Raw genomic sequence first — 24067 nt, 5'->3', positions numbered from 1 at the left:
GCCAGATTCAAACTCAAGTCTTTCTGACTTGAGGTCTAGTATTCTATTCACTGCACTACCTATCTGCCTATAATAAAGTAAAAGTGCTTTGCAAACTGTAAATTGCTAAATGAATACCAATATTGCTCATCTTATTATTATCAACTTATTCTTCTCATCTTTTTGGATAGGGTTCAGATAAAATCAGTCCCAGAACAGTTTGCTAGACTGCTCCTATTCTTCTATATTTAATGTTCTAGGGACCATTGCACAAAACTCTCTCTTTTTTTGTAATTGAATGAAAGTACTGGGATGTGAGTTCACTGTCTAGAGGCTCAACGAAAGCATTCTTGATACAAGGATGTACATATGTATATTCTTCTCCCACATGGTTTTGATTTCTTCTATGAGGTCTCTATATTTTGAGAGCATTTTGTTCCATGTTGCTTGGAGATTATGAATATTTGGTATGGCAACATCTATTAACACTGTTATTAAGTTTTATGGATCAATGTTATATCAGAACAATTGTAGTCCACAACTGTTGATCTCCTGATACCCAGAGAATGTATTGGCTGAATTTTGCAGGATATTTTGAAATCTGTATTATTATTATTGTTACTATTATTAACCAACAGTTGTAAAAGTAGCCTGTTTTCCTGGTCAACCTCTCAGAGACATCTCTGGTCCATCCCTTCCCTATATTAGCTCTTTTTTTCCCCAATTCCCCTCACCTGGATGATGTATCCCTGCACTCTTTATACAATACCTTCCATTTGTACCTCATCCCATCTATCCATATTCTATCTCCATGCATGCCCCATTTCCTTCCATATAAGGTTCCTCATTGCCCCAATCCCTTTGTTTATGATGCACACCCCTCATACCCCACCTGGATATCATCCTTGTGTAGTTCTGTGCATGACTTTCATATTGCTCTCCTATCCCTCACCTGGAAGCGGGTCCTCTCGGCAGCATACACTTGGTAGTGCAACATGGCTTGAAGCACCTTCTTATGGCCACCAGGCACCAGGCAGACAGCACCCAGGATCTCAAGCACAGCCACCTTGGTTTTGCTGTTCTCAGTGCGCAAGCTTTGGGCAATGGTGCTAATGCCTTCAGGTTGTGCCAACACATGGGCACGGCCCTGGGAATTGTTCATCAATGCCTTGATGCAGCCAATGAGGGATGTATGGATTCGACTCTCACAGGTGGCATGGTCCATACTCCGAAGGAAGTTCAAGAGACAGGTCAACCCATCCAACTCAATGAATCGAGTCACAAATCTGGGGAGGTGGGGGAGAAGAAGGGGAGCAGTGTGGAATGGAAGAAAAGAATATGAGAACCGGCAAGGTACACTAACATATTATTTCACATTTTGTTGTTGTTACTGTTCAGTCATTTCAGTCTTGCCTGACTCTTCGTGACCCCATTTGGGGTTTTCTTGTCAGAGATACTGGAGTAGTTTGCTATTTCCTTCTCCAGCTCATTTTGCAGATAAGGAAACTGATGCAAACAGGGTTAAGTGACTTACCTAGGGTCACACAGCTAGTTCATGTCTGAGGTCAAATCTGAACTCAGGAAGATGAGTCTTCCTGATTCCAGGCCTGGCATTCTATCCACTGAACCACCTAGCTGTCCGTTCTTTCACATCTATTGCCTGATACTCACCTACCACTGGCACCAATTTGGTATGCATAGAAACCTTTCAGTACTGATTTGCTATATAACATTCATACCATGTTTAGGTCTAATTTGTATTCCAAGTACATCACACTCACATATCAGTCGCCTGTCATCCTATCATTTCTATAGCAACCTTCTGTTTCATAACCTGGTTTTAGCTTGTAAGCTCCTTGAGAGCAGGGACTGCCCATTGCTTCTTTTTGTATCCCCAGAACTTAGCACAGTGCCTGGCACATAGTAGGCACTTAATAAATTTTGATTGTTTGGTTCCAATCTCCTTTTTTTAGGTCTATTACTACCGTCCACATGCTGTACAATCCAGCCAAATTGACCTTCTTGATGATTCTTACATGTGTCTTTCTATCTTCAGTCTCTTTGTATGGGCTGCTTCCCATACCTGGAATGTACTGCTTCCTCACATTTACTTCTTAGAATACCTAGGTTCCTTTAAGATTTGGAAAGAGCTGTCTAATTTGTTTTAAAGATTTCTTGAAGAGATGCTTGGGCTCCCATGGAGTTTTCTCCACTACTATATGCCATACCACTCTGATGAAGTCTTTCCAATTTACTTGTCTAGCCTCTCTGTCCTGCTCCAATAGTATCTTCTTCCATCCTTTATAGAAATGGTTGAGGATGGGATGTAGATAGCATTTAGTAATCCTAATTACCGTCCTTCTTACTATCATGCAATCAGTAGAAGGACACAGTGCTCTTCAAGATTTAACCCAAATGCCTCTTTTTACATAAGATCATACAACAATCCCTCCAGTGGCTAGGATCCCCCCACCAAAATTACCTTATATTTATTTTGTATGCTTATATGGGCTATTTGTGCCCAACCTGTGGTGGAGCCTCCTAAGCTTGTGTTGGTCTGATCAGCTATGGTCAGACGTTCTGTACTTTGACCCCAACATAGTGGTGCCATTTTGGTCCTTTTTGAGAACAAAGGACAACAACCAACAATAGATGTTATTTCCCTTGATAGAATGTAAGCTCCTTGAGGGAAAGGACTGATCTTTTTTTTTTAATCCCCAGCATGTACCATGGTGCCTCCGATGGCACAAAGTAGGCATATAAGAAATGCTTGTGGATTAACTGATCCCATGTTGGTGAGGGGGATAGTAATTAGGTTTATTAAATGCTACCTACTCCAACCCTCAATTCCCCTTTGCCTCTCTCAAAGACAGAAGAAGAAGATACTGTTAGAGAAGGGCAACATGGTTAGATAAGAGAATTGAAAGGATTTTATCAGAGTGATGTGGTATATGATAGTGGAGAGAGCTCCATGGGAGCCCAAGCATCTCCTCAAGAAATCTTAAAAAAAAAAATTAGATGGTTCTCTCCAAACAGGGCTAGCTTAATAAACTTCTGAAGGCATATTTACCTTTATTTGTATATTTCTGTGCTCTTGCTTGGAAGGGGGAAATGATTATTTTGTGCCTTCCTACCCTTCTGCCCATAATAAGCTCAGTGGGAAAGAGAAATCAGAGGTTATGATTATTCATTAAGCCCCTCACTTCTCACTCCTTCTTTCTTTTCTGTCTCTCCTCCTATTGCTATCTATGCCACCCTAGATATGAAAACAGACATATCTTGGAAATTCAAGGATATGAAGACAGGAAAGGCAGCAGGAGTCAAGGACCTCAGTAGAGGAAATCACACAGAGGGCAGACATAACACCCCCTACTTTCTAGCCAGGCCCAGCTGCTTGGCCCCCCTGTCCAATGCAGAAAAAGAGAAAACTCTCATTCATGCATTACAGAATCTTCAGGCTGGCCTTCATTCAATGAGTTATCTATTTATTTCCTCTTAACTCAGGAAGAGCCCTACCTCACACCAGCCTCTTTATAGCTCCTCATACATAATACTACTTGTCTCCAAGTCTTTGCATTTGCTGTCCTCCATGTCTGGAATGCTCTTCCCCATCACCTCTGCCTCTTAGTTTCCCAGGCTTCTTTCTGGACTCAGCTCAAAATTCTTCCTCTGCAGAAGACCTTTCCTATCCACCCCACCCCCATCCCATCTGCTAATTTCTCCCCCTCTCAGATTGCCTTGCATCTACTCTGTATATAGCTTGTATGTACTCATTTAGTCTCATGTTGTCTCCTCCATTATAATGTAAGTCCCTTGAGGACAGGGACTGGTTTTTTACCTCCTCTGTATTCCCAGAACTTAGAACAAGGCCTGGAATCTAATAAATGCTTGTTGGTTGGTTGGCTGGTTGGTTGGCTGTGGGGAAGGTGTCTACAAGATCCTCCAGAGGAGCCTCTGAAACCTGCCTCACCCCTTAGTAGGGGCTTAGCCCTTTTTCAGAAAGTCCTTTCCATCTTGAACTTGGCTCCCTTCTCTCTATTGTCCTAGCCATCAAAGGAACCAAAATAGCCACTCTGCCCTTCTCCCAAGATGGCCCTTCATGGATTTGTGGTTTACTGTAATTTTCCCTCTAAGGCTTCTCTCCTCTTCAACCCCTTAAGCCCTGGGCCCTAAGCCTTGGCTGCTACCCAGCTCCTCAAGAAATCCAAAGAATTGTAAACTGAACTAGAATGTGTTGGAATGGTATGAAGAGAGGTAGAGTGAGAAGAATGGAACTAGACTGGAGTGGACTGGAGTGAGGGAGGGAGGAAGGAAGGAGAAGATACTGCAATACTGTAAAGTGAAGGCATGGGAAGGGAATTGGATCCAGGGGAATTGAGATCCAGGGAGAGGACTCAATTACCTCATGGGTTGAGTGCGAAGAGCTGTCTTCAGGTCTTCAACCACTTTGTTCCTCATCTCTGTTTCCTCTTCATCAAAGGCATACAGAGTCTGCATCTGTTGGAAAAGCAGGTAGAAGGAAGAGGATGGGTGTATTTGTGGAGGAAGGGAGAGAAGGGTCACTCTGTCTACCTGCCTTGGCCCTAGGCAGCAAGGTGGAGGACGTATAGTATTGGACTTTGAGTCAGGAAAATCTAAGTTTGTTTCAGAAGACACTTACTAATTGGGTAACCCTGGGCAAGTCACTTCATCTCTCTCTCTCAGCCTCAACTTCCTCATCTGCAAAATAGGGATAACAGCACCTACCTCATAGGGTTGTGTGAGGAGAAGAAGAGATACCATAGGAAAAGTGTATTGTAAACTTTAAATACAAATGCTAGATTTTATTATTATAATTGACCCCTCTCCCTTACCTCTCTCTATCCAGGATAGCTCACAGACAATGCTTTCCCATTCAGATTACCTTCCATATGTATCTATCTTGTATTTACATGTTGTCTCCCCCATTAGACTATAAGCTCCTTGAAGGCAGAGACTGTTTTTGCCTTTTTCTGAATCCCCTAAAGCTTAGCACAGTGCCTGGCATATAGGAAACACTTATCAATGAAGGCTTATTGACTGACTATGTAAAAGTGGTTCATAAAACACTATAAAATATCAGTACTATAGAAATGTGAGACATTGTAGCTAAGGCAGGGTAAGTGTTACAAAACACTTTGAAGGATTTGGGATAGACATTCTGTTTAGGGTGGAGGACGGGCTGGATACTATCAGTGCTGGAGCCTAGGTAGGCATCTCTTCAGAAAACCTTTAGGACTTCCTCAGAAATAACAAGAAGAGATTACTCACGGCAGCCATGGAGTTGATCCGGTCAATGTAATAATCTGGCCAGCTGGTCGCCAATTTGTTGGGATCCTCCTGTTCCTGAAACAAAGTAAAGATTTGGTGTAACTTCATGGAAAGTTAGGAACTTGACTTGGGGATTCATGGTTTGGGAAAAGAATACAGTACAATAAAGACTTATTAAATGCCTATTGTGTGCAAAGTACTAGGCACTGGAGGTGAGACAATCTTTAGATAAGATCCAGTCCTTGTTCTAAAGAAGCTCATACTTAATCTATTTGGGGGGGGGGGGCAATATTAGGGGATAAGACACTGACACAAATATCTTGAGTATATATTATTACACAATAAATGTCTCAGAGAGTTACAGAAAAAAGTATTAGGTGAGGTTGGAGGGAAAAGGCTATTACCATCCTAGGGCAACGTTCTAGAAAGTCTTCATGGTGAAGGCAGCACTCAACAAAAAAACTAAGGAGCTATTGATGCCTTCTCCAGGTCCCTCCTGAGCCCACAGTCTGCTTATATTGTCAAAGATACAAATATTGAGATTAAATGCTGTCTGGGAGCTTTGTTATGTCAAACTCCCTGGCCCCTTTCTTCCCCAAAGGCAAATGTTTCTCAGGAGACTAGGGCCTGGCTGTGTCCTTGAGCAAGGTACAGAATCAAAGAGTTGGAAAAGACCTCAGGGACCACCTAGTCCAACCCATATGTTAACAAGAACTGTTTCCCTGCCCCCCTCCCAAATACATACAGCCTTTGCCTGAAGACTTCTGTTAAAAGAAGACTTTTTTGTTTGGTTGTTTTTCAGTTGTGTCTGACTCTTCATGACCCCATCTGGGATTTTCTTGGCAAAGATACTGGAGAGGTTTGCCATTTCCTTCTCTGGCTCATTTTATAGATGAGCAAACTGAGGCAAACAGTGTTAAGTGACTTACTACCTTCCAAGCCAAAAAACTCTTACTTTGGGACAGCTCTAACTCTTATCAAGTTTTTCCTTATATCAAGCACAAAGGTCTCTCTCTGTCTCTATCTCTCTCCCTCTACAACTTCCACTAGTTTTTTTAGGAGGAAATACAGGTTCTTTTGTTTGGTTTTTAAAGCCTTTCAAGACCTGGCCCCAACCTATTTGACCAGCTTCATTATACATTCCTCCCCTTCCTATACTTTAGGGTATAGCCAAACTGGCTATTTCTCTGTAACTCATATCCATCACTCTATCATCATTGTGCCTTTGCACTGGTCCTCCATCCTTGCCTGAAATGCACTACCTCCTTACCTCCACCTCATAGAATCCTCCACTTCCTTCAAGATGCATCTCTAAGATTCTACACTTAGCTTTCCTGATTGTCTCAACTGCTGGTGGTGCCCGCCCTCTCTAAATACCTTTATTTAATTACATATATATTATATACATATATAAAATTAATTCTATGAACTTATATGTTATATTATATTGTATGAACTCATATATATCAATATATATATACATATAAACATTCTATGTACTTATATATGCACATGTTCCTTAAAATGTGGCACCTATAATTAAATACAGCAAATACTATAGATGTGGTCTGGTCAAGGCACACTATGTGGGAACCATCACTCTCTATTAATGCAGTTCAAGATTGAATTAAGTTTTTTTTCCCTTGGTGGTGTTTTACACTGATTCAGCTTGAACTTACAGTTCATTAAAATCCATAGATCTTTTTCATAGGAATTTTTATCTAGCCATGACTCCCCCAATTTGTGCTTGTTCAGGTGACTTGTAAAATGCAGAGCTTAACATTTATTCCTTTACATTTCTCTATATTAGATTTATTTCTATTAAATTTTGTCTTATAGGTTTCAGTCCATTGTTCCAGTCTGGCTAGATCTTTTTGGTCCTTGACTGCCATCTAATACGGAGCTTATACCTCCTAGCTTTTTGTCAGTTAATCTAAGGAGCGTGCAATTTATGCCTCACCCAATTAACTAATTTAAAAAGTTGAACAAGTCAAGGCCAAGAACAGATTCCTAGGGTATTCTACTTAGAGGCTTCCCTCCAAGGTGGCATTAATGCACTTATGACTACTATTGAGGTCTGCAGAAAGAAAGGAAGCCAGAAAATGAGAAGACACAAAGATGAAGAAAAAAATAGTCACATCAATCATTTGGTGCTTTACAATTTACAAAATGTTTTCCTCAGAGCTAGATAAGTAATGCAAATACAGAGGGCAGAAAGAGAGAAAACAGGCAAAAGAATTAATACACAGACAGAAAAATATGGAGCGAGGCAGGGAAGAAGAATGAGAGACCACGAAATAGATAGGAAAGAAACATAGAAAAAAGAAAGAGAAAATAGCCATGAAAGTTAATGAGAGATGAAAACAAATTAAGTCCCAGACTGAGCTCATTACTTTACTCATTTGGATGCAGTAGTACCTTCCTACATAAAGAAGGTAAGAGTATGTATAAAATGTATGTATGCCATCTGAATATCCCTCCATGAAAGCAGGGATGAACTGGTATTTGTTCTCCTGACAACATATAGTGAAGCTCAATAATTTAAGAGTAGAACATTTAGCACTATCCTCAAACTCTTTATTTTCCCTCACTGAATATATCCAACCAACTGCTAGTTTTTGCTGTTTCTACTCCATCTCATTTTCTTTTTTCATTTTCCTTTTTCTTTTTTTTTCTTTTTTTTGGCAAGGCAATCAGGGTTAGGTTACTTACCCAGTGTCACACAGCTAGTGTCAAGTGTCTGAGGTCATATTCAACTCAGGTCCTCCTGATTCCAAGTCCAGAGATCTATGCACTGTGCCACCTAGCTGCCCCTCTACTCCATCTTTATGCTCAAATACCTATCACCTTAATTCAAGCCCTCATCACTCTCTCTGATGTTTTAGCAATAACCTCCTAATTGGCCTTCCTGCCTCAAGTCATTCCTCACTCCAGTCCATCTAATACAGAGAAGCCATAGTGATTTTTCTTAAGCATAGATTTAATCATGTCATTCCTTTACTTAATCAACTCTGGTAGCTCCCTATATTGTCTGTAGGATCAAATAAAAACTTCTCTGTTCAACTTTTAAAGCCCTGCCCAACCTAACCCCAACCTAATGTTCCAGAATCATTGGACTTTACTCTCTCTCTTACATTCTGTGACCCAGCCACACTGATATCTCTACTCTTCACACATGGAATACCATCTCCTGTTTTCTATATCTTTGCACTGGCCATCCCTCATTCCTGGAATATACTCTCTACTCTCCTCCACCACCTAAAGTCCTTCTCTTTCCCCTAAATGTAGCTTAGGTACCATCCTCTATATAAAACCTTTACTGATATTCCTACACACACACAAATACTTGCTGGTACACTCTATTCTAATCTACTTGTATTTATTTTCTTTGTATTTATTCTGTCTGGGTATCTCTATCTATCGATCTATATATCCATATATCCATCCATCCATTTATCTCTCCCATTAGAATGTGAGCTTCTTAAGGATAAGAATTATCTTAATTTTCTATTTGGATTTCCAGAGATCAGCACAGTGCTCTGCACATAGTAAGCACTTAAAAAATGTTTCATTCATTCTTATGTACTTGTCTACCCCTTTAGAATGTAAGCTCTTTGAGAGAAGGGATAAATGATTATTGTTGATTGATTGGAACAAAAATGCTTCAGAAATTCTCCTTCCCCATGCCCTGCCAACCTGGGCCTGCATACCCCCATCCACAGTGGTTGTTGTTCAGTCATTTCAGTTATGTCCAACTCTTCATGACTCCATTTCGGGTTTTCTCAGCAAAGATACTAGAGTGGTTTGCATTTCCTTCTGCAGCTTATTTTACAGATGAGGAAACTGAGGCAAACAGGGTTAACTTGCCCAGGGTCACACAGCTAATAAGGGTCTGAGGCCAGATTTGAACTCAGGAAGATTAGTCTTCCTGGCTCTTGCCCCAGCACTCTATCTACTGCCTCTCCATCCATAGTATATGATCTCAATAGATGTGTTTCCTGTGCTCATGGACCTATATGGCATGGATGAATATCCTTGCACAAGAAATTCTGTCCCAATAGCTGATACCTCAAAGACTAGAAATAAAAGGGGGGCAGTAGGAAGAGTGGAGACAGCACCTTCTTCTTGCTGCAGTAGATCTGCCATTTCTTCTCCAGCGGCAGTGCAAACATGGCCTCCCTGTTTTTCTCCGTGAGATCCAACTCATCCTGTAGGGGAGACGAAGAAAAAACAACAAAAAAATGTGGTCAGAGATAGAGTCATCTATTGCAAAATTCAGCCCCACAGGAGGTTATGGCTCACCCACTTCTCAGACTAATTTTATACACACACACACACATACACACATGTGTGTATATATGTATATCTATATTTATATGTCTTCCCACTCTTAAATATTCCCCCTTGACCCAATCCTCACCATTAGAGAATGTGTATTCCTTCCTCGCAACAATAGAACAGAATAATCCTTCTGAGTGATAGACTTATGGAAAAGCTAAGGCACAAATTGAGGTGGGCCTTTCACTTTACCATCTCTACCATTTGCTTAGCTAGATGACCTTTTGGCAGGTAACTTAACCTCTTTCAGTCTTAAGTTTCTTCCTCTGCAAAATGAGTGGGCTGGACTCAAAGTGGGCTTCAAAGGATCCTTACAGCTCATTTAATTCCATTTCCAAGTGTGTGATTACTGATTTTTATCATGAGTGATCACAGTGGTGTCTAAACCAGAGAATCACAGATCAAACAGCCTGGCTTCCCATAAGGTATGGTTGATTGAATTGCAGTTAACATTGCATGACTGTTTAAGTTTATGCTTTATCTCTTTAAAACAAAACTATCAAAACAAAGCATAAAATTTGCTAATCAGTATACCTGCTAAAACATTCCTAAACAAACAGAGTAAGATTTAAAGAATATATATTTACCTAGGAACAATTAAGTGCCTTTTCTTGCTTATTCTTAAGAACCGTATCTTAGTTCTTTCAACACTACTTCAGGTCTTCATCATCATCTCTCGTCTAGACTATTATAAACATCTTCTAACTGATCTTCTTGCTTCCAGATTCTCCCCTCCAACCTCCACAACACTGTTGACATATTCATGCTATCCTCCATCCCTGAGACTCCCCGCCATCTCTACCTGTTGAAATTTCTTCTTTTAAGGTCCAAGGTGCCACTTAGTAGACAGTAAATTCTCTAAGGACAGGGACTGAGGATGGTCTGAACAAAGCCACAGAGAGGACAGGACAAGAATAGGAAATGGTGAGTAGGCCAGTTTAGCTGGAATGTAGAGTACATGAAGGAGGAAAGCATGAAATAAGACTGGAAAGATAGTTTGAAGCCAGAATGTAGATGCTGATAAATGGTAGGATGAGGGTAGGTGGGAAGGAATCATTTACATTATTTATTAAGGGAATGAAAACTGGTAAAAAATCAAACATATTTTTAAAAAGGTCATTTTATTTCCTCTTAGGTATTATGACTACAATACCTAAAGATATCCAGTAGGTAATGGGGAACTATTTTTTTTTTAGGCAATTGGAGTTAAGTGACTTGCCCAGGGTCACACAGCCAGTAAGTATCATATTTGAACTCAGGTCTTCCTGACTCTGGGGTCAGCGCTCTATCTACTGCACCACCTAGCTGCCTCTGGATAATGGAGAACTATTGAGAAATTGTTAGCAGACAACAAGGGATATGATCAAAAGACATAAATTCAAAAGTAAAAGGAAACACTCATGGATATTGTATGCATTCCATTTCTTAAGAGTGATCCCTAAGACTATCTTTTTCTATTTAAGGACTGAAGCTTTTCTTCCACTTAGCTGTCAATACTAGCTCTTTTACTTCTCATACTTAGAGTTAATGTTGGGTCTACATAATTCCAAATAGTCACCATCCCCAAAATCCTAAATCAATCTGGCCCCTACCCATTATCTCAAGTCCTGATTTCCCATTGCCCTGATGGCATGGGGTTTTAGAATGACTCTTGTGACCCAGAAAATCAGGTCTGAAAGCCTTCCCCTAGCTTGGAGTTTCAGAGTCTTTATGTTACAGTGCCTTACATAATATCTGAGATGATTCTTTATATCTCATCATAAATGCAATGATTCCCTATATCTCATCATAAAACAGCTTAGTTTGTCTGCTCTTCTTGGTTACATCTTCATCCAACTGCCTTACATCTGTCTATCAATTTTCACTACAGCTTTCCCCCAAAAAAGGTCTTCTCCAATCTAGCTCACCAAGCTGTCTACCCATCAAATAGGTCCTGAAATTTCAGCTCCTCCATGAAGCCTTATAGGATTAATTACAGAGTTTCAGAGGTAAGAGACCATAAAGATTACCAAAGGGTCCCTTAATTTATGATCTGTGAACTTGTTTTCAAAAACATCTTGGTAGTTAAATTTCAACATAACTGGTTATGTGTTTTATTTTGTGCATTTAAACAACATTCTGAGGAGTTCATAGGCTTCACTGGAATGCCAAAGGGGCCCAGGACCCCTAAAAAATTAAAAACCCCTGATGAAACCCAACCGTGCCTTTCTGCAGAAAAGGACCCAGATGCCAGCGGCTAGACACAGAAGTGGGGAACCTCAATTGAGGACCTAGAGGTCCACGTGTGGCCTCAAGGCCAAAGGTTCCCCATCCCTGAAGATTTTCCAAGCTCACATGCCTACTCAGTGACAGATACAACAACAAATAACAAAAGGTTGGATTCAGTAAATTCTGAGTTTTAGTTCAATGTTTTTCTCTTCCTGCTGACATTTGCCCTTATGATACTTAGTCCAAACACGAACTTTGCGTAGTTCTTTCCCCAATGTTTCCACTATCATATAAACAACCCTCATGTTTCCCTCCTACTCCACTCCTAAAATGCCCTCTCTTTGACCTGAACACCATATAAGTACCTCACAATATTTATGTCCTGATTTAATGTTATTTTTTTACTGTCTGTGTCTATATGTCTTTTTGGAACACTCCAAGAGACTCTGGGCTAAGTCTACGTCAATGTATCTCTAAAGCACAAGAATAAACAAAAATTGTCAGGGAATATACCAAACACCTATGTGACATTTCCTTCTGAGAGCTGGCATAAGAAAACCCTCCTCTCTATACTGATTTTTTTTTCTTCTTGAATGGTTTCATATCTACTCACTTTTAATTCTCATGTCAGACTAGGGAGGAAGAAGGAGCAGAGGTTTCCCTTAGCACCTGTCCCTTTATAGTTTTAGAACATGGGAAACATTCCACTAAGAGGAATGTCTTTTCTTCCCCTACTTCTTCCTCCAAAACTCATCAGTCAACCAGAAGAGGCTTCAATAATTTAAATCCCTATGGCACTTCAATCAATCAATAAATCAGTAAGTATTTATTAAGCATCTACTAAGTGCCATGCAGGCAGCTAGGTGGAACAGTGGATAGAGTGCAGGGCCCAGAGGCAGGAAGACCTAAGTTCCAATCTAGCTAGCTGTTTGACCTTGGGCAGGTCACTTGACTCTGTTTGCCTCAGTTTCCTCATCTGTAAAATGAGCTAGAGAAGGAAATGGCAAACCCAGTCCAGTATTTTTTCCAAGAAAACCCCAAAAAGAGGTCACAAAGAGGCAGACACAGCCAAAACAACTCAATAACAACAATAACATGTTCTAAGCACCATGGTAAATGCTGGGGATACAAAAAAAGGAAAAACACAATTCCCGTTCTCAAAGAGCTCACTGGGGAGACAGCATATAAGCAATTCTGTACAAACAGACTATACGTAGGAAAAATTGTGGATAATCAACAGAAGGGAGATGCTAGCATTAAGGAAGATCAGGAAAGGGTTCTTGTACAACTTTAGTTGGGACTTGAAGGAATTCAGGAAAACCTGGAGGTAGAGATGAGGTAGGAAAGCATTCTTGGCTTAGAAACCAGTGAAAATGCAGAGTCAGGAGAGGGGGTATTTTTTCCTAGGAACAGTAAGGGGAACATTGTCACAGAGATCACAGAGTAAGGTATAAGAAGACTGGAAAGGTAGGAAGGGGTCAGGTTATAAAGAGCTTTGAATGCAAAACAGAAGATGTTATATTTGATCTGGAGTTGATAGGGAGCCCCTGGAGTTTACTGAATAGAACAGTGGCATAGTCAGACAGGAACTTTAGGGAGCTAAGAAGCTGAGTGAAGGATGGACTGGAGTGGGGACAGACTTGAGGCAGGAGACCAGTAGTCCAGGAGTGAGGTGATGAGGGCCTGTACCAGAGTGGTAGCACGTCCATATTCAACTTATATTAAAGTCGGTTTCATCATTTTATTTGTTTTGTTTTGGTTTTGTTTTTCGGTTTTTTTTTTTTGATATTTTGGCGAGGCAATGGGGTTAAGTGATTTGCCCAGGGTCACACAGCTAGTAAGTGTTATGTGTCTGAGGCCGGTTTTGAACTCAGGTCCTCCTGAATCCAGGGCCGGTGCTCTATCCACTGCATCACCTAGCTGCCCCAGTTTCATCATTTTAAATCAAGGTCCTAAACCCAGCTTCCAGCAAATGACCTGACCATCCTTTACTGAAAAGCCCAAAGACATCACACAGGAGCATCTTCACTACAGCTCTGTGTTCTCTCATCCTTTCCTCACTTTCAGGCTCAGAGGAAGAAATGGCTCTTCTGGGACCTTGCCCCCATTTATCACCAATTGCTGCTCTCCTCTCTCATTTTCATTATTGCTTTAACTGGTTGCTCTCCCTGGCAGTTTCTTCTTTTCTAACACCTCTCATACACCCCTTGTCTCCTCTGACACTACCACTTTCCTGGTACTGGTTATCATCAACTCAAGTCTGGACCATTAACAGCCTGCTGGTTGGTCTCCCTTCCTCAAGTTTCTCCCCATGGAAATCCATCCTCCTCTTAGCTAGAAAATAAATCTTCCTAAAGCACATGTCTAACCATATATAATAAATATATAATATAATTTACAAATAAATATATATAATATGATTTCTATAATAAACTCTAGTTGTTGCCTATTGCCTCTAGGATAAAATTCAAGATTCTGTTTGGCTTTTAAAGCAGTAACCTGACTTTTCCCTACCTTTCCAGTCTTCTTCTTCTTCTTTTTTTTTTGGAGGCCATTGGGGTTAAGTGATTTGCCCACGGTCACGCACACTAGTAAGTATCTGAGGCCACATATGAACTCAGGTCCTTCTGACTCTAGGGCTTGTGCTCTATCTACTGCACCATCTAGGTGCCCTCCTTTCCAATCTTCTTATACCTTACTCCCCTCTAGGTACTCTGTGATCTAGTAATGATGTCCTTCTTGCTGTTCTTTGAACAAAACGCAAAACACTCCATCTCTTGACTCCATGCGTTTCCACTGGCTAACCTCCATGTCTGGGATGCTTTCTTTTCTTATTTCTAACTCTTGGCTTCCCTCAAGTTTCAAATAAAATCCCACCTTCTGCAAGAAGCCATACTCAGTTCCTCATAATTTTAGCGGCTTCGCTCTGAGATTGCCTCCAATTTGCCCTGTATATATCTTGTTTGTACAGATGTGTTTACTTGCTGTCTTCCCCTTTACCCTGTGAGCTCATGAGGACAGGGACTGTTTTTGCCTTTCTTTGTATCCCCAGTGCTTAGCACAGTGCCTGGCACATAGAAGGTCCTTAGTAAGTGCTTGTTGACTTAACTTGCTTATAAAAAAAAAGCCTGTCTCCCTTCTCCTCTTCCTAAAAAGTCCTTTGTTGCTCCTGCCCACTTCGACTTCCTCACAACCCATTCATTCCCTAACTCCCTGCAAACTGGCTTCCATCCTCACCACTCTGCTGAAATTATTTACTCCAGAATCACCAATGATCTTCTAATTCTCAAATCCAGCAGCCTCTTCTGAGACCTCATCCTTCTTGACCTTTCTGTGGCATTCAACACTGTTAACTGTTAACCAATGCCACCTTCTTCTGGATACTTTCTTTTTTCTTTAATTCCAAGACAATGCTATTTTTTAGTTTTCCTTTTTCTCTGACTACTCCTCACTCTCTACTGGTTCCTCCTGCCCACAACTTGGACATCCCCCACAGCTCTGTCCTTGGCATTCTACTCTCCTCTTCCTTGGCAATCTCATCTGCTCATAAGACTTTAATTGTCACCTCTGTCTAGATGACTCCCAAACTTTTGTCTTCAGCTTCTTTCTGTTCCCTGAACATGTCAGACAAGCATCAATTGTCTAAACGATGATACATCTCACTTGAATGTCCCACTGACACCTGAAACTCAACAGGTCCCCAATGCATCAACTTTTCCACAAAACTGTCACTCTTTCCTCCCTATTACCATTAATGGCAGTGCCACATCATTCCATTCATGCAAACTCCAAAATTCAGAGTTCTCTTTCCCTCCTATTCCTCTTTCACCTTCTACATCCTATCAATTGTCAGATCCAATTGATTCTACCTCCAGAGGGTCTCTTGCATTTCTCCATCCCTTTAGCATCCTAATGCCATTCTAATGCAATTTCTTGTTACCTTTTGTTTGGAAGACTGGAATAGCCACCTTACTGGTCTCCTCAACCACCACAGATGCACCAAAGTAACACAGCTATGACTCTATAATAAATGTATATCTATATCTATATATGTATATATATATACATATAGATATACACACATACACACATATCTCTACTGTCTGTGGAATCAAATGCAAACTTCTTAGCCTGACATTCAAGGATGTATGCAAATTGTCTCTAACTTAACACTATTGGCCTTCTTTCAAAGTACTCCCCTTCAAGCACTCTCATTCTTTAGGCAAACGTTTTTCTAATATCATCCTGCCTCTTTGCTGTAGTATATGCAATCTCCCATGCCTCAAAGGACCTCCTGCCACATCTCTTGCCTGTTGAAAATTTTTCTCTTTCTTCCTATCCCAGGTCAGGTACTTTAGCCTTCCCTCTACCTAGAAATGATTCTTTCCTTCTCAAATCAAATCAAAATATAATTGTCATATCATATCATATCATATGTCATATTATTCTAACTTGGGTTATAGTTATTTTGTCACTCTGTCTTAACCCCTTATAAATGGTAATTTCCTTGAGGGTAGCCCTTTTGTCATTTTCATCCTTTTTTTAAAAAAATCCCCAATACTTAGCACTCTGCTTTGCATGTTTTATTGCTGTTGTTGTTTAATCATATCTGATTCTCCATGACCCCATTTTAGGGTTTTCTTAGCAAAGATACTGAAGTGGTTTGCTGTTTCCTTCTCCAGCTCATTTTACAGATGAGGAAACCGAGGCAAACAGAGTTAAGTGACTTGCCCAAGATCACATATTAGACTCTAAATAAATGTTCACTGAGCTAAACTGAACCAAAAGAGAATTCTATGAATTTCTTTTCATTTCTGGCATGCTATCTTCTAACTGCTTATTGACAGAGAAAACTAATCTGATTCATTAAGGCTTTTTAAAAAAACATTATAAGAAGTTCTTTGTTTGAATCAGTACACTGAGTACAGGGACTGTTTTCATTTTTAAAACTCTAGCACCTAGTACAGTGCTTGGGACTGAGAAGGCATCTAATGAATGTTGTGTTTTTTTGAGACGGAGTCTCTCCATGTTACCAAGTAATTATAATCCAAGTTAGAATATGATTAGGGAAGGTCAAACCGTTTTTTTTTTTTATTTGAGGAGGAAGGAATCACTTCTAGGTTGAAGCACCTGACCTGGGATATGGAGGAAGAGAAAAATTTCAACAGGCAAGAGATGTGGGAGGAGGCCTTTCAAGGCATGGAAGATTGCATGTACAAATGAAGAACGGCAAGATGCTATCAGGAAGATATAGAGACGACTCATTGGCCTGATCTCACCACTGATCAGCACTGTAGCTTCAGCCTACTTAATTTCTGCCCTGTGGCTATTCACCTTTCCTTGGTCAGTCCAAGTCAGCTTGGCAGCCCTCCATTCTCAGGGCTTACCATATTGGTGTTGGACACCTGATTGGTTTTTGCCCTACTATACCTCAGAATTCCCAAATTCAAGCAATTCACCAGCCTTAGCCTCCCCAGCAGCCAGGACTACAAGCGTTCTCTACCATGTCTGGCCTAATAAATGCTTGTGAGTGGAATTGAATTATTTTTCCAATGGAAAAGTGGTCTTTTAACTTAAAATACTATTTTAAACCAAAATATTGGATTTATTTTCCCAACTCAAATCCTACCTTCTAAAAGTAGTCTTTCTCAACCCCTCTTAATTCCAATGTTTTCCCTTTGTTATTTTCTTATTTATCCTGTATATAGCTTGCTTTGTATATATTTGTTTGCACACTATCTCCCCTTTTAGATTGTAAGCTTCTTGGGGGCAGGGGCTGTCTTTTGCCTCTTTTTGTATCCCCAGTACTTATCACAGTGCCTGGTACATAATGGGTATTTAATAAATGTTTATTGATAGATTGATTACCCTCAGGAAAGGTATGAGCCTGAAAACCAAGAGTTTAATGAGGGCTTCATCCACGCTACCCTGATGCTTGTCATTCCCACCATTCAATACAGCTGGGAAGGCAAGAAATCCTTCCTGCTTCTCTGAGCCTTTATGAAGTAGCTTCATTCCTTGTTGGAAATGTTACAAATTCCTAGATCCAACATGTTCATATTCAAAAAGAAGCATATTTCAAAGCCAAATATAAATGACTTTGGATTGTCCATATGACATTCTCTTTTGATAGAATGGATTATCAAGGTCTTATTATAAACACATTAATCTGTATTGATATTTCTATGCCAGCCCCTGTGTCCATTTCCTGAGTTTCTTTCCTGTCTCCTTTATTAAACTGGGGGCTTCCTGTGGGAAGATCTTGTTTGCTAAACAAGGATGGGGATCTTTTCTCCGTAATAGGCTGTGTTCTCCCTAGGAACAGAACTATATTTCCTGTTTCTACTAATTTCTTTTTTGTTGTTGTTCAGTCATTTCAGTTGTGTCCAACTCTTCATGACCCTATTTTGGGTTTTTCTCGACAAAGGTACTGGAGTGGTTTGCCATTTTCTTCTCCAGCTCATTTTACAGATGAGGAAACTGAGGTAAACAGGGTTAAGTGACTTGCCCAAGGTCCCACAGTTAATAAGTGTCTGAGGCCAGATTTGAACTCGGGAAGATGAGTCTTCCCGACTCTGGGCCTGGCACTCTCTCCACTGTGCCACCTAGCTGCCCCTAATTTCTTATCAGTGCCCAATATAGGGAGATAGAGAGATAGAGAGATGGTACTCAGGATAAGGTAGTGACTGAGAGGAGCAGTGAGTGAGGTTGGAGTTGGTAACAGAACCCAGGTCTCTTGCCTTCTGAAAAATAAGTGGGGCTATTAGATCCTCCCCTTGGCTGGCTGGATTTTGAAAAATCCTTATACTTCTTAACAGGGTATCCAACCACAAAATGCACATTCCCTTCATCTTCTCTAGCTAACCTCTCCCAGTTCAGAGCCCTGTGGGGTATGCCAGCAATGAACATACCCAGAGGACCCTGCAGAGAGTCCCCGGGAAATTCCACACACAGAGAAGAAAAGACAAGAGTTCAATTATTAGGAAGTTTTTTCAAGTTTAGTAACTGAATGATTTCCCAGAAGTCCAGGTCATCTGCCACCATATAGCCCAGGGCTAAGTAGGAGCCAGTACCCAGTGAAAGGGCTCATTTCCAAGGGGAACCATTCAGTTCCTCCAACTGGTTAGCGCCACGCTTCTAACAATATTGAAGGGACCTATAGCAGACCAGAATTGGGTTTGGGGAGTGTATATCCCCTCTCACATAGGTCTCTCTGATTTTCTCTACTTACAGGTTCACAGATTTAGAGCTAGAAGGTACCTTAGAGGTTATAGCCAATCTAATCCATTTTGTAGATAAGAAAATGAGGCCCAGGGAAATTAAGTGACTTGCCCAAGGTATCACAGCTAATAAGTAGCAAAGCTGGGATTCAAACCCAGGCCCTTGGACACTATTTATATCCAACATATTCCTCTGTCTCTCAACACACTTAACTCCTTTTCCTGGTCCTTCTCCCTCTCCCTCTATCCCCCATATTCCTCTCCTTTCTTCTACACATTCTTGCTTCACAGTCTAACACTGAGCCTCCCATGCCCCTAATGCCCTGGGAACTCTACCCTACCCCTCCCATTTTACTACCTTCAGAAGATACTGACCACAAGCTCTGCAAAGCGGGCATTGAGTTCCTCCGCAGGTGGGATGGGGCTGGAGAACTCCAGGAACTGCAGCGGGTGGTTGTCCCGGAGGTTGATCTCAGGGATGTCATTGCCCCCAAAGCAGCAGAGAAAGCCCAGGCCATGACGACTCCTCTTCCAGGGAGCCATGGTCAGTTGGGGCACCGTTATCTACTCATCGTGATCTGAGAAAGAGAGAAGAGGGGATATGTGAGAAGGCTCCTAAGCTAGAGGGTACCTGGGATCAGAGATCATCATCAGTCACCAAAGGTTTTTTATCTTATGCGTTGCCAGGGTCTCTAACTTGAATGCCACATGGCCATCCTTTTAGCAAACCCAATTCCTCATTGGGGATGCAAATAAAAAAGTGAGACAGCCCCTACCCCCAAGGAGATTATATCTTAATAGAGATAATATATATAGTAGTAGTGTCCAGGGAAGGAGGTTTCTGGGGAGTTACAAGGATGATGAGTTTATCCAAAAAGCACTCAACTAATAGGGTCTTTCTAGGGATAATGGTTACATGGTACCATTGATTTGATTAGTGAGCTCACAGATGCCTCCATTCAAAGATATTTTTACCTCATTACCCTGTTTCTTGCAATAAACAAACTCAGAATTCTTCATAAAACAGGAAATCCCATGGAAATCCTTCAAAGCAGGTAAAGAAGGACATAGGATATATGTATATATATGTATATATGTCTTTATATGTGTATATATATATATATATATATATATATGTCTTTAAATTGGCTATCCAATTTCCATTGAATTCACTGGTTGATTCATTTTGAAATTCCTGAATGGGGGATGATTTTTAGTGGTTTAGCGATGGGTCTAGAGAGGTTAGTGAAAAAGGGGGTTGATTTTGAAATACGGTTCCTGGAATAGTGTCCTTCCTCACTCCAATTCTATCTAGTATGAATGGACTACGGGGACGGGGACTCTAGCCGTTTCATCCAAGTATTGTTTTGTACTAAAGGATGTTTTCATTAATATCAAACATCAGATGGCCCCAACCCCTGACGCACTCTTTTTATTAGTCAGTTCTCTACACTGAGCATTCTTTGTAGATAAAGTCAGGTGATAGGTTAGATAATACATAGAGTAAAGAAAAGATAGTGTTCCCACACGTGAGCTACTAATCTGAGAGGAAAACCATGGTTCCTGCCTACAAGGTGCTCCCAGAGTGATAGGAGAATGAAAGCCTTTGAACTGTTCCCAGAGGTAACAAGGTGGTATAAACGATAGAGCTCTGGACCTAGAGTTAGGAAGATTTGAATTGAAATCTAACCTCAGACACTTACTAGCCATGTGCAGTCCTAGACAAGTTATTTGACCTTTGTCTGCCTCAGTTTCCTGAACACTAAAATGGGGATAATAATAGCACCTACCTCCTAGGATTGTTGTGAGGATCTAATGAGATTAACCCTTGCAAAGGGCTTAACATAGTGCCAGGCACAGTGTTCTTGTTGATCAGCCATTTTAGTCGTGCTTGGCTCTTCATGACCCCATTTGGGGTTTTCTTGGAAAAGATACTGGAGTGGTTTGCCATTTCCTTCTGCAGCTCATTTTAGGGACTGAGGCAAACAGGGTTAAGTGACTTGCCCAGAGTCACACAGCTAGTAAGTGTCTGAGGCCAGATCTGAACTCTGATCTTCCTGATTCCAGGCCCAGGATTCTATCCACTGTGTCACCTAGCTACCCTGGCACACAGTAGACACTTATAAATGTTTATGTCCTTCCTTCCTAAGCACTACTGAAAACCAAGAATTAACCAGCTCTTTCCTCAGTTTTCCTCAGCTATCATTTTGCCTCCTCCATGGGATTTCAGGCAATAGAATAAGCAAGGTACTTGTGTCCCTCACCCAATTTAGTCTGATGCTTGCCAATATACTGTGGATTGTGCTTTGAGTCCAGTGCTATTCAGCACATGGAAGAATACCTGGCTATGCCCACCTCCCTCATTCCATAAGAAAAGAACACTTCTTTATCCCTGGAACACACCTTAGCCAACCTTACCTTTGCTCATAACATTTCCCTTAGCTGAAACGTACCCTTGTCTGGCTCTGAGTATTTCTGTTAAAATGACACTGAGGGCAGAAGGAAGAAAGGCGGGGGGGGGGGGGGCAGAAAAGGAAACTACAAGCAAAGACTCTCTGAGCAAAGCATCTTCTCATCAGTATACATACCGCTCTGCCTAACTCTCACTTCAGTTCTGTGGGATCCTGGCTTACTGCCTGACACTGGCCCCCTCCCATGAGCTGGACTCCAGCTTAGCTTGCCTGACTATTTTTTCTTGGCTGAACCTCTATTACCCTAGTTCTACTCCTCCCCCTCATTCAAGTTTTTTTATTGAGACTAATCCAGATGACTTGTGATTATACCTGCTACATGTGGAGCCTGGGGTGCCTAACAAGAATGCAATTCAACCCTCTTTGTTTAGCTGCCTCCAAACACTACTGTAGCTTGGCCGATGTGTGGCGTATTGAGAAGTCATAATGACCCCATCATACCGCAGTTGGGAATGTCTCGAGGTTACAGGAGGTTAGGATGATAGTGAGATAGGGGCCCAGGGGAGAGATGGGTTGATATCTGGGAAACCAGTGGCTGGGTTTCTTTGATGGCGTCCAATTCTACCCTTCCTCCCTCACCCCACTAACCAAGTTGGCTTCTTGGCTGCCAACTCTGATCTGACAAGGGAGAGGGTGGCAGGAACCAGAGAAGGGAGTGGGAGTGGAGCCATAGCTACCCATACGCAGCTAGAGTCAGGGTAGTCTCAGACCTTCCAAACAGGAAGTCAAGAGAGATCTGGGTACTCAGCACTCCTGGGAGTGCCGCATAATTTGTCCTTTTAAGGGACTTAGTTGAGACTGGGACTGAGACTTTGGGACTGAGTTTGCAATACTGGGGATACCATCACCCACTCCTCCTTCCCTTACTAAGCACTTCTCTCCTTTTTCTCATTAAAGTTCCATTTTAATATCAGAGAACAGAAATCAAATTTTAGGGCTGGAAGGCAGCTTTTAGATTATCCAGTTCAACTTACTTAAACATATTTCTGATAAGACTATTAAAAGCCAGAGAAGGGAAAATGACCTGTCTAGATCCTCAACCAGTCCAGTCTCCTTCCTAATACTATAGCCAGGTCCCAATTAGTGCAAACAATTACTCCCCTGAAGTGGTCAAATGTATCCAAATTCTCACTATTTGGGGTTATAATCATGTAAAATAATGGTAATTTATTCCATCCCAATAGAAACATGCAGTAAGAATAAAAATAACATGGCCATTCCAGGGGATTCATTATTCAAACTAATCTAGACCTAGATGTACTTCACAATCAATAGACTGATCAGTCAATCAACTTGTTTCACATCTTATCCAGTCATCCATTCTGGACATCTTGCCGTCTATCCTTCTGGGGCTCCATTTCTCACCTGGAATAGCCCCTCAGCAACTGACCACTAGAAAAATGCTCCCAGTCTTTAGGTGAGCTGATCTACTCAGTTTTGGAACTCCCACCCTGGACTAAGCAATCTGAATTGGTGAATGAGTAAGTTTGGCCCATCATATCTGGTTGGCCCCAGCTCTCCACTAAGCAGTCCAGCCTGTTGCCATACATAGGATCTCTTCCAGACACCAATTCCTTTCTATCTCTTGCTCTGAGCTCCCATTAAAGTAATATACTACCATTAATACTACCAATCAGATTAATCAGTAATCAGATTAATATTACCATTGTCTCTGGAGAGGACATATCAATTGACTTCCCCTATGGATCAACTCACCATCTTCGCAACTCCCAGATATACCCTTCCTTCTCTGGACATCACTCTTTTCTATGTGTGGTATCTTCCTTTTAAATTGTAAATCCTTTGAGGACAAGGACTGTCTCATTTTTGTATTTGTATTGCCAGCTTAGTACAGTGCCTGACACATAGTAAATGCTTATTAAATGTGCTTTTCATTCATTCAATCAACAAGGATTTATTAAGCACCTGTGTAATACCAGGCACTGTGCTAGGTACCGGTGGTACAAACACAAAAATGAAATATTCCTTGCCTTCAAGGAGATCCTATTCTATCAAGGAGACAATGTGTGTGCAAAAATATAAACAAAATATATACAAAGTAAATAAAAGGCAATTTGAGGGAACTGGGGCCACGTATTGAGTTAGAAAACCACATATTGATATTATCTATGTTTTGTCACATTTTTATTTATTTTGTCAAATCTTCCCCAATTACATTTTAATCAGATTTGCAGTTGGGAATGTGGCTGACATGTGCCTCATTTAATAATAATAGCTATCGATTGTATAGCACTTTTAAGGTTTTGTCATTCAGTTGTTTCAGTCGCATCTGACTCTTCATGACCCCATTTGGGTTTTTGTTTTGTTTTTTTAATCAAGGATACTGGAGTGGTTTGCCATTTCCTTCTCCAGCTCATTTTACAGATGAAGAAACTGAGGCAAACAGGGTAAAGTGACTTGCCCAGGGTCACACAGTTAGTAAATATCTGAGGCCAGATTTTCACTCAGGAAGGAGAGTCTTCATGACTCTAGTCCTGGTACTCTATTCAATATGCCACCTAGCTGCCCCACTTTCAGGTTTGTGAAGTGCTTTACAGATAT

At 41.0% G+C, this 24067-nt stretch overlaps 1 protein-coding gene across 3 annotated transcripts in view; it reads right to left on the bottom strand.

The window, feature by feature from the left end:
* LOC114053317 (disheveled-associated activator of morphogenesis 2) overlaps positions 1-24067 on the bottom strand; it is a 158173-nt gene that overhangs the window by 39165 nt on the left and 94941 nt on the right. For all 3 annotated transcript variants that reach the window (XM_027876262.1, XM_027876261.1, XM_027876263.1), the window contains exons 2-6: positions 19410-19612; positions 9387-9476; positions 5269-5343; positions 4382-4476; positions 932-1265 (exon numbers count right to left, since the gene is read on the bottom strand). In XM_027876262.1, the coding sequence (XP_027732063.1) occupies positions 932-1265; positions 4382-4476; positions 5269-5343; positions 9387-9476; positions 19410-19577 (762 nt within the window). In that variant the 5' untranslated portion in view covers positions 19578-19612. The remainder of the gene's footprint in view (positions 1-931; positions 1266-4381; positions 4477-5268; positions 5344-9386; positions 9477-19409; positions 19613-24067) is intronic.

This window comes from Vombatus ursinus, unplaced genomic scaffold, assembly GCF_900497805.2.
Source record: "Vombatus ursinus unplaced genomic scaffold, bare-nosed wombat genome assembly UNPS02014811.1, whole genome shotgun sequence".
In the NCBI taxonomy this organism is placed as follows: Eukaryota; Metazoa; Chordata; class Mammalia; order Diprotodontia; family Vombatidae; genus Vombatus; species Vombatus ursinus.
This window is presented reverse-complemented; position numbering and strand designations above follow the sequence as displayed.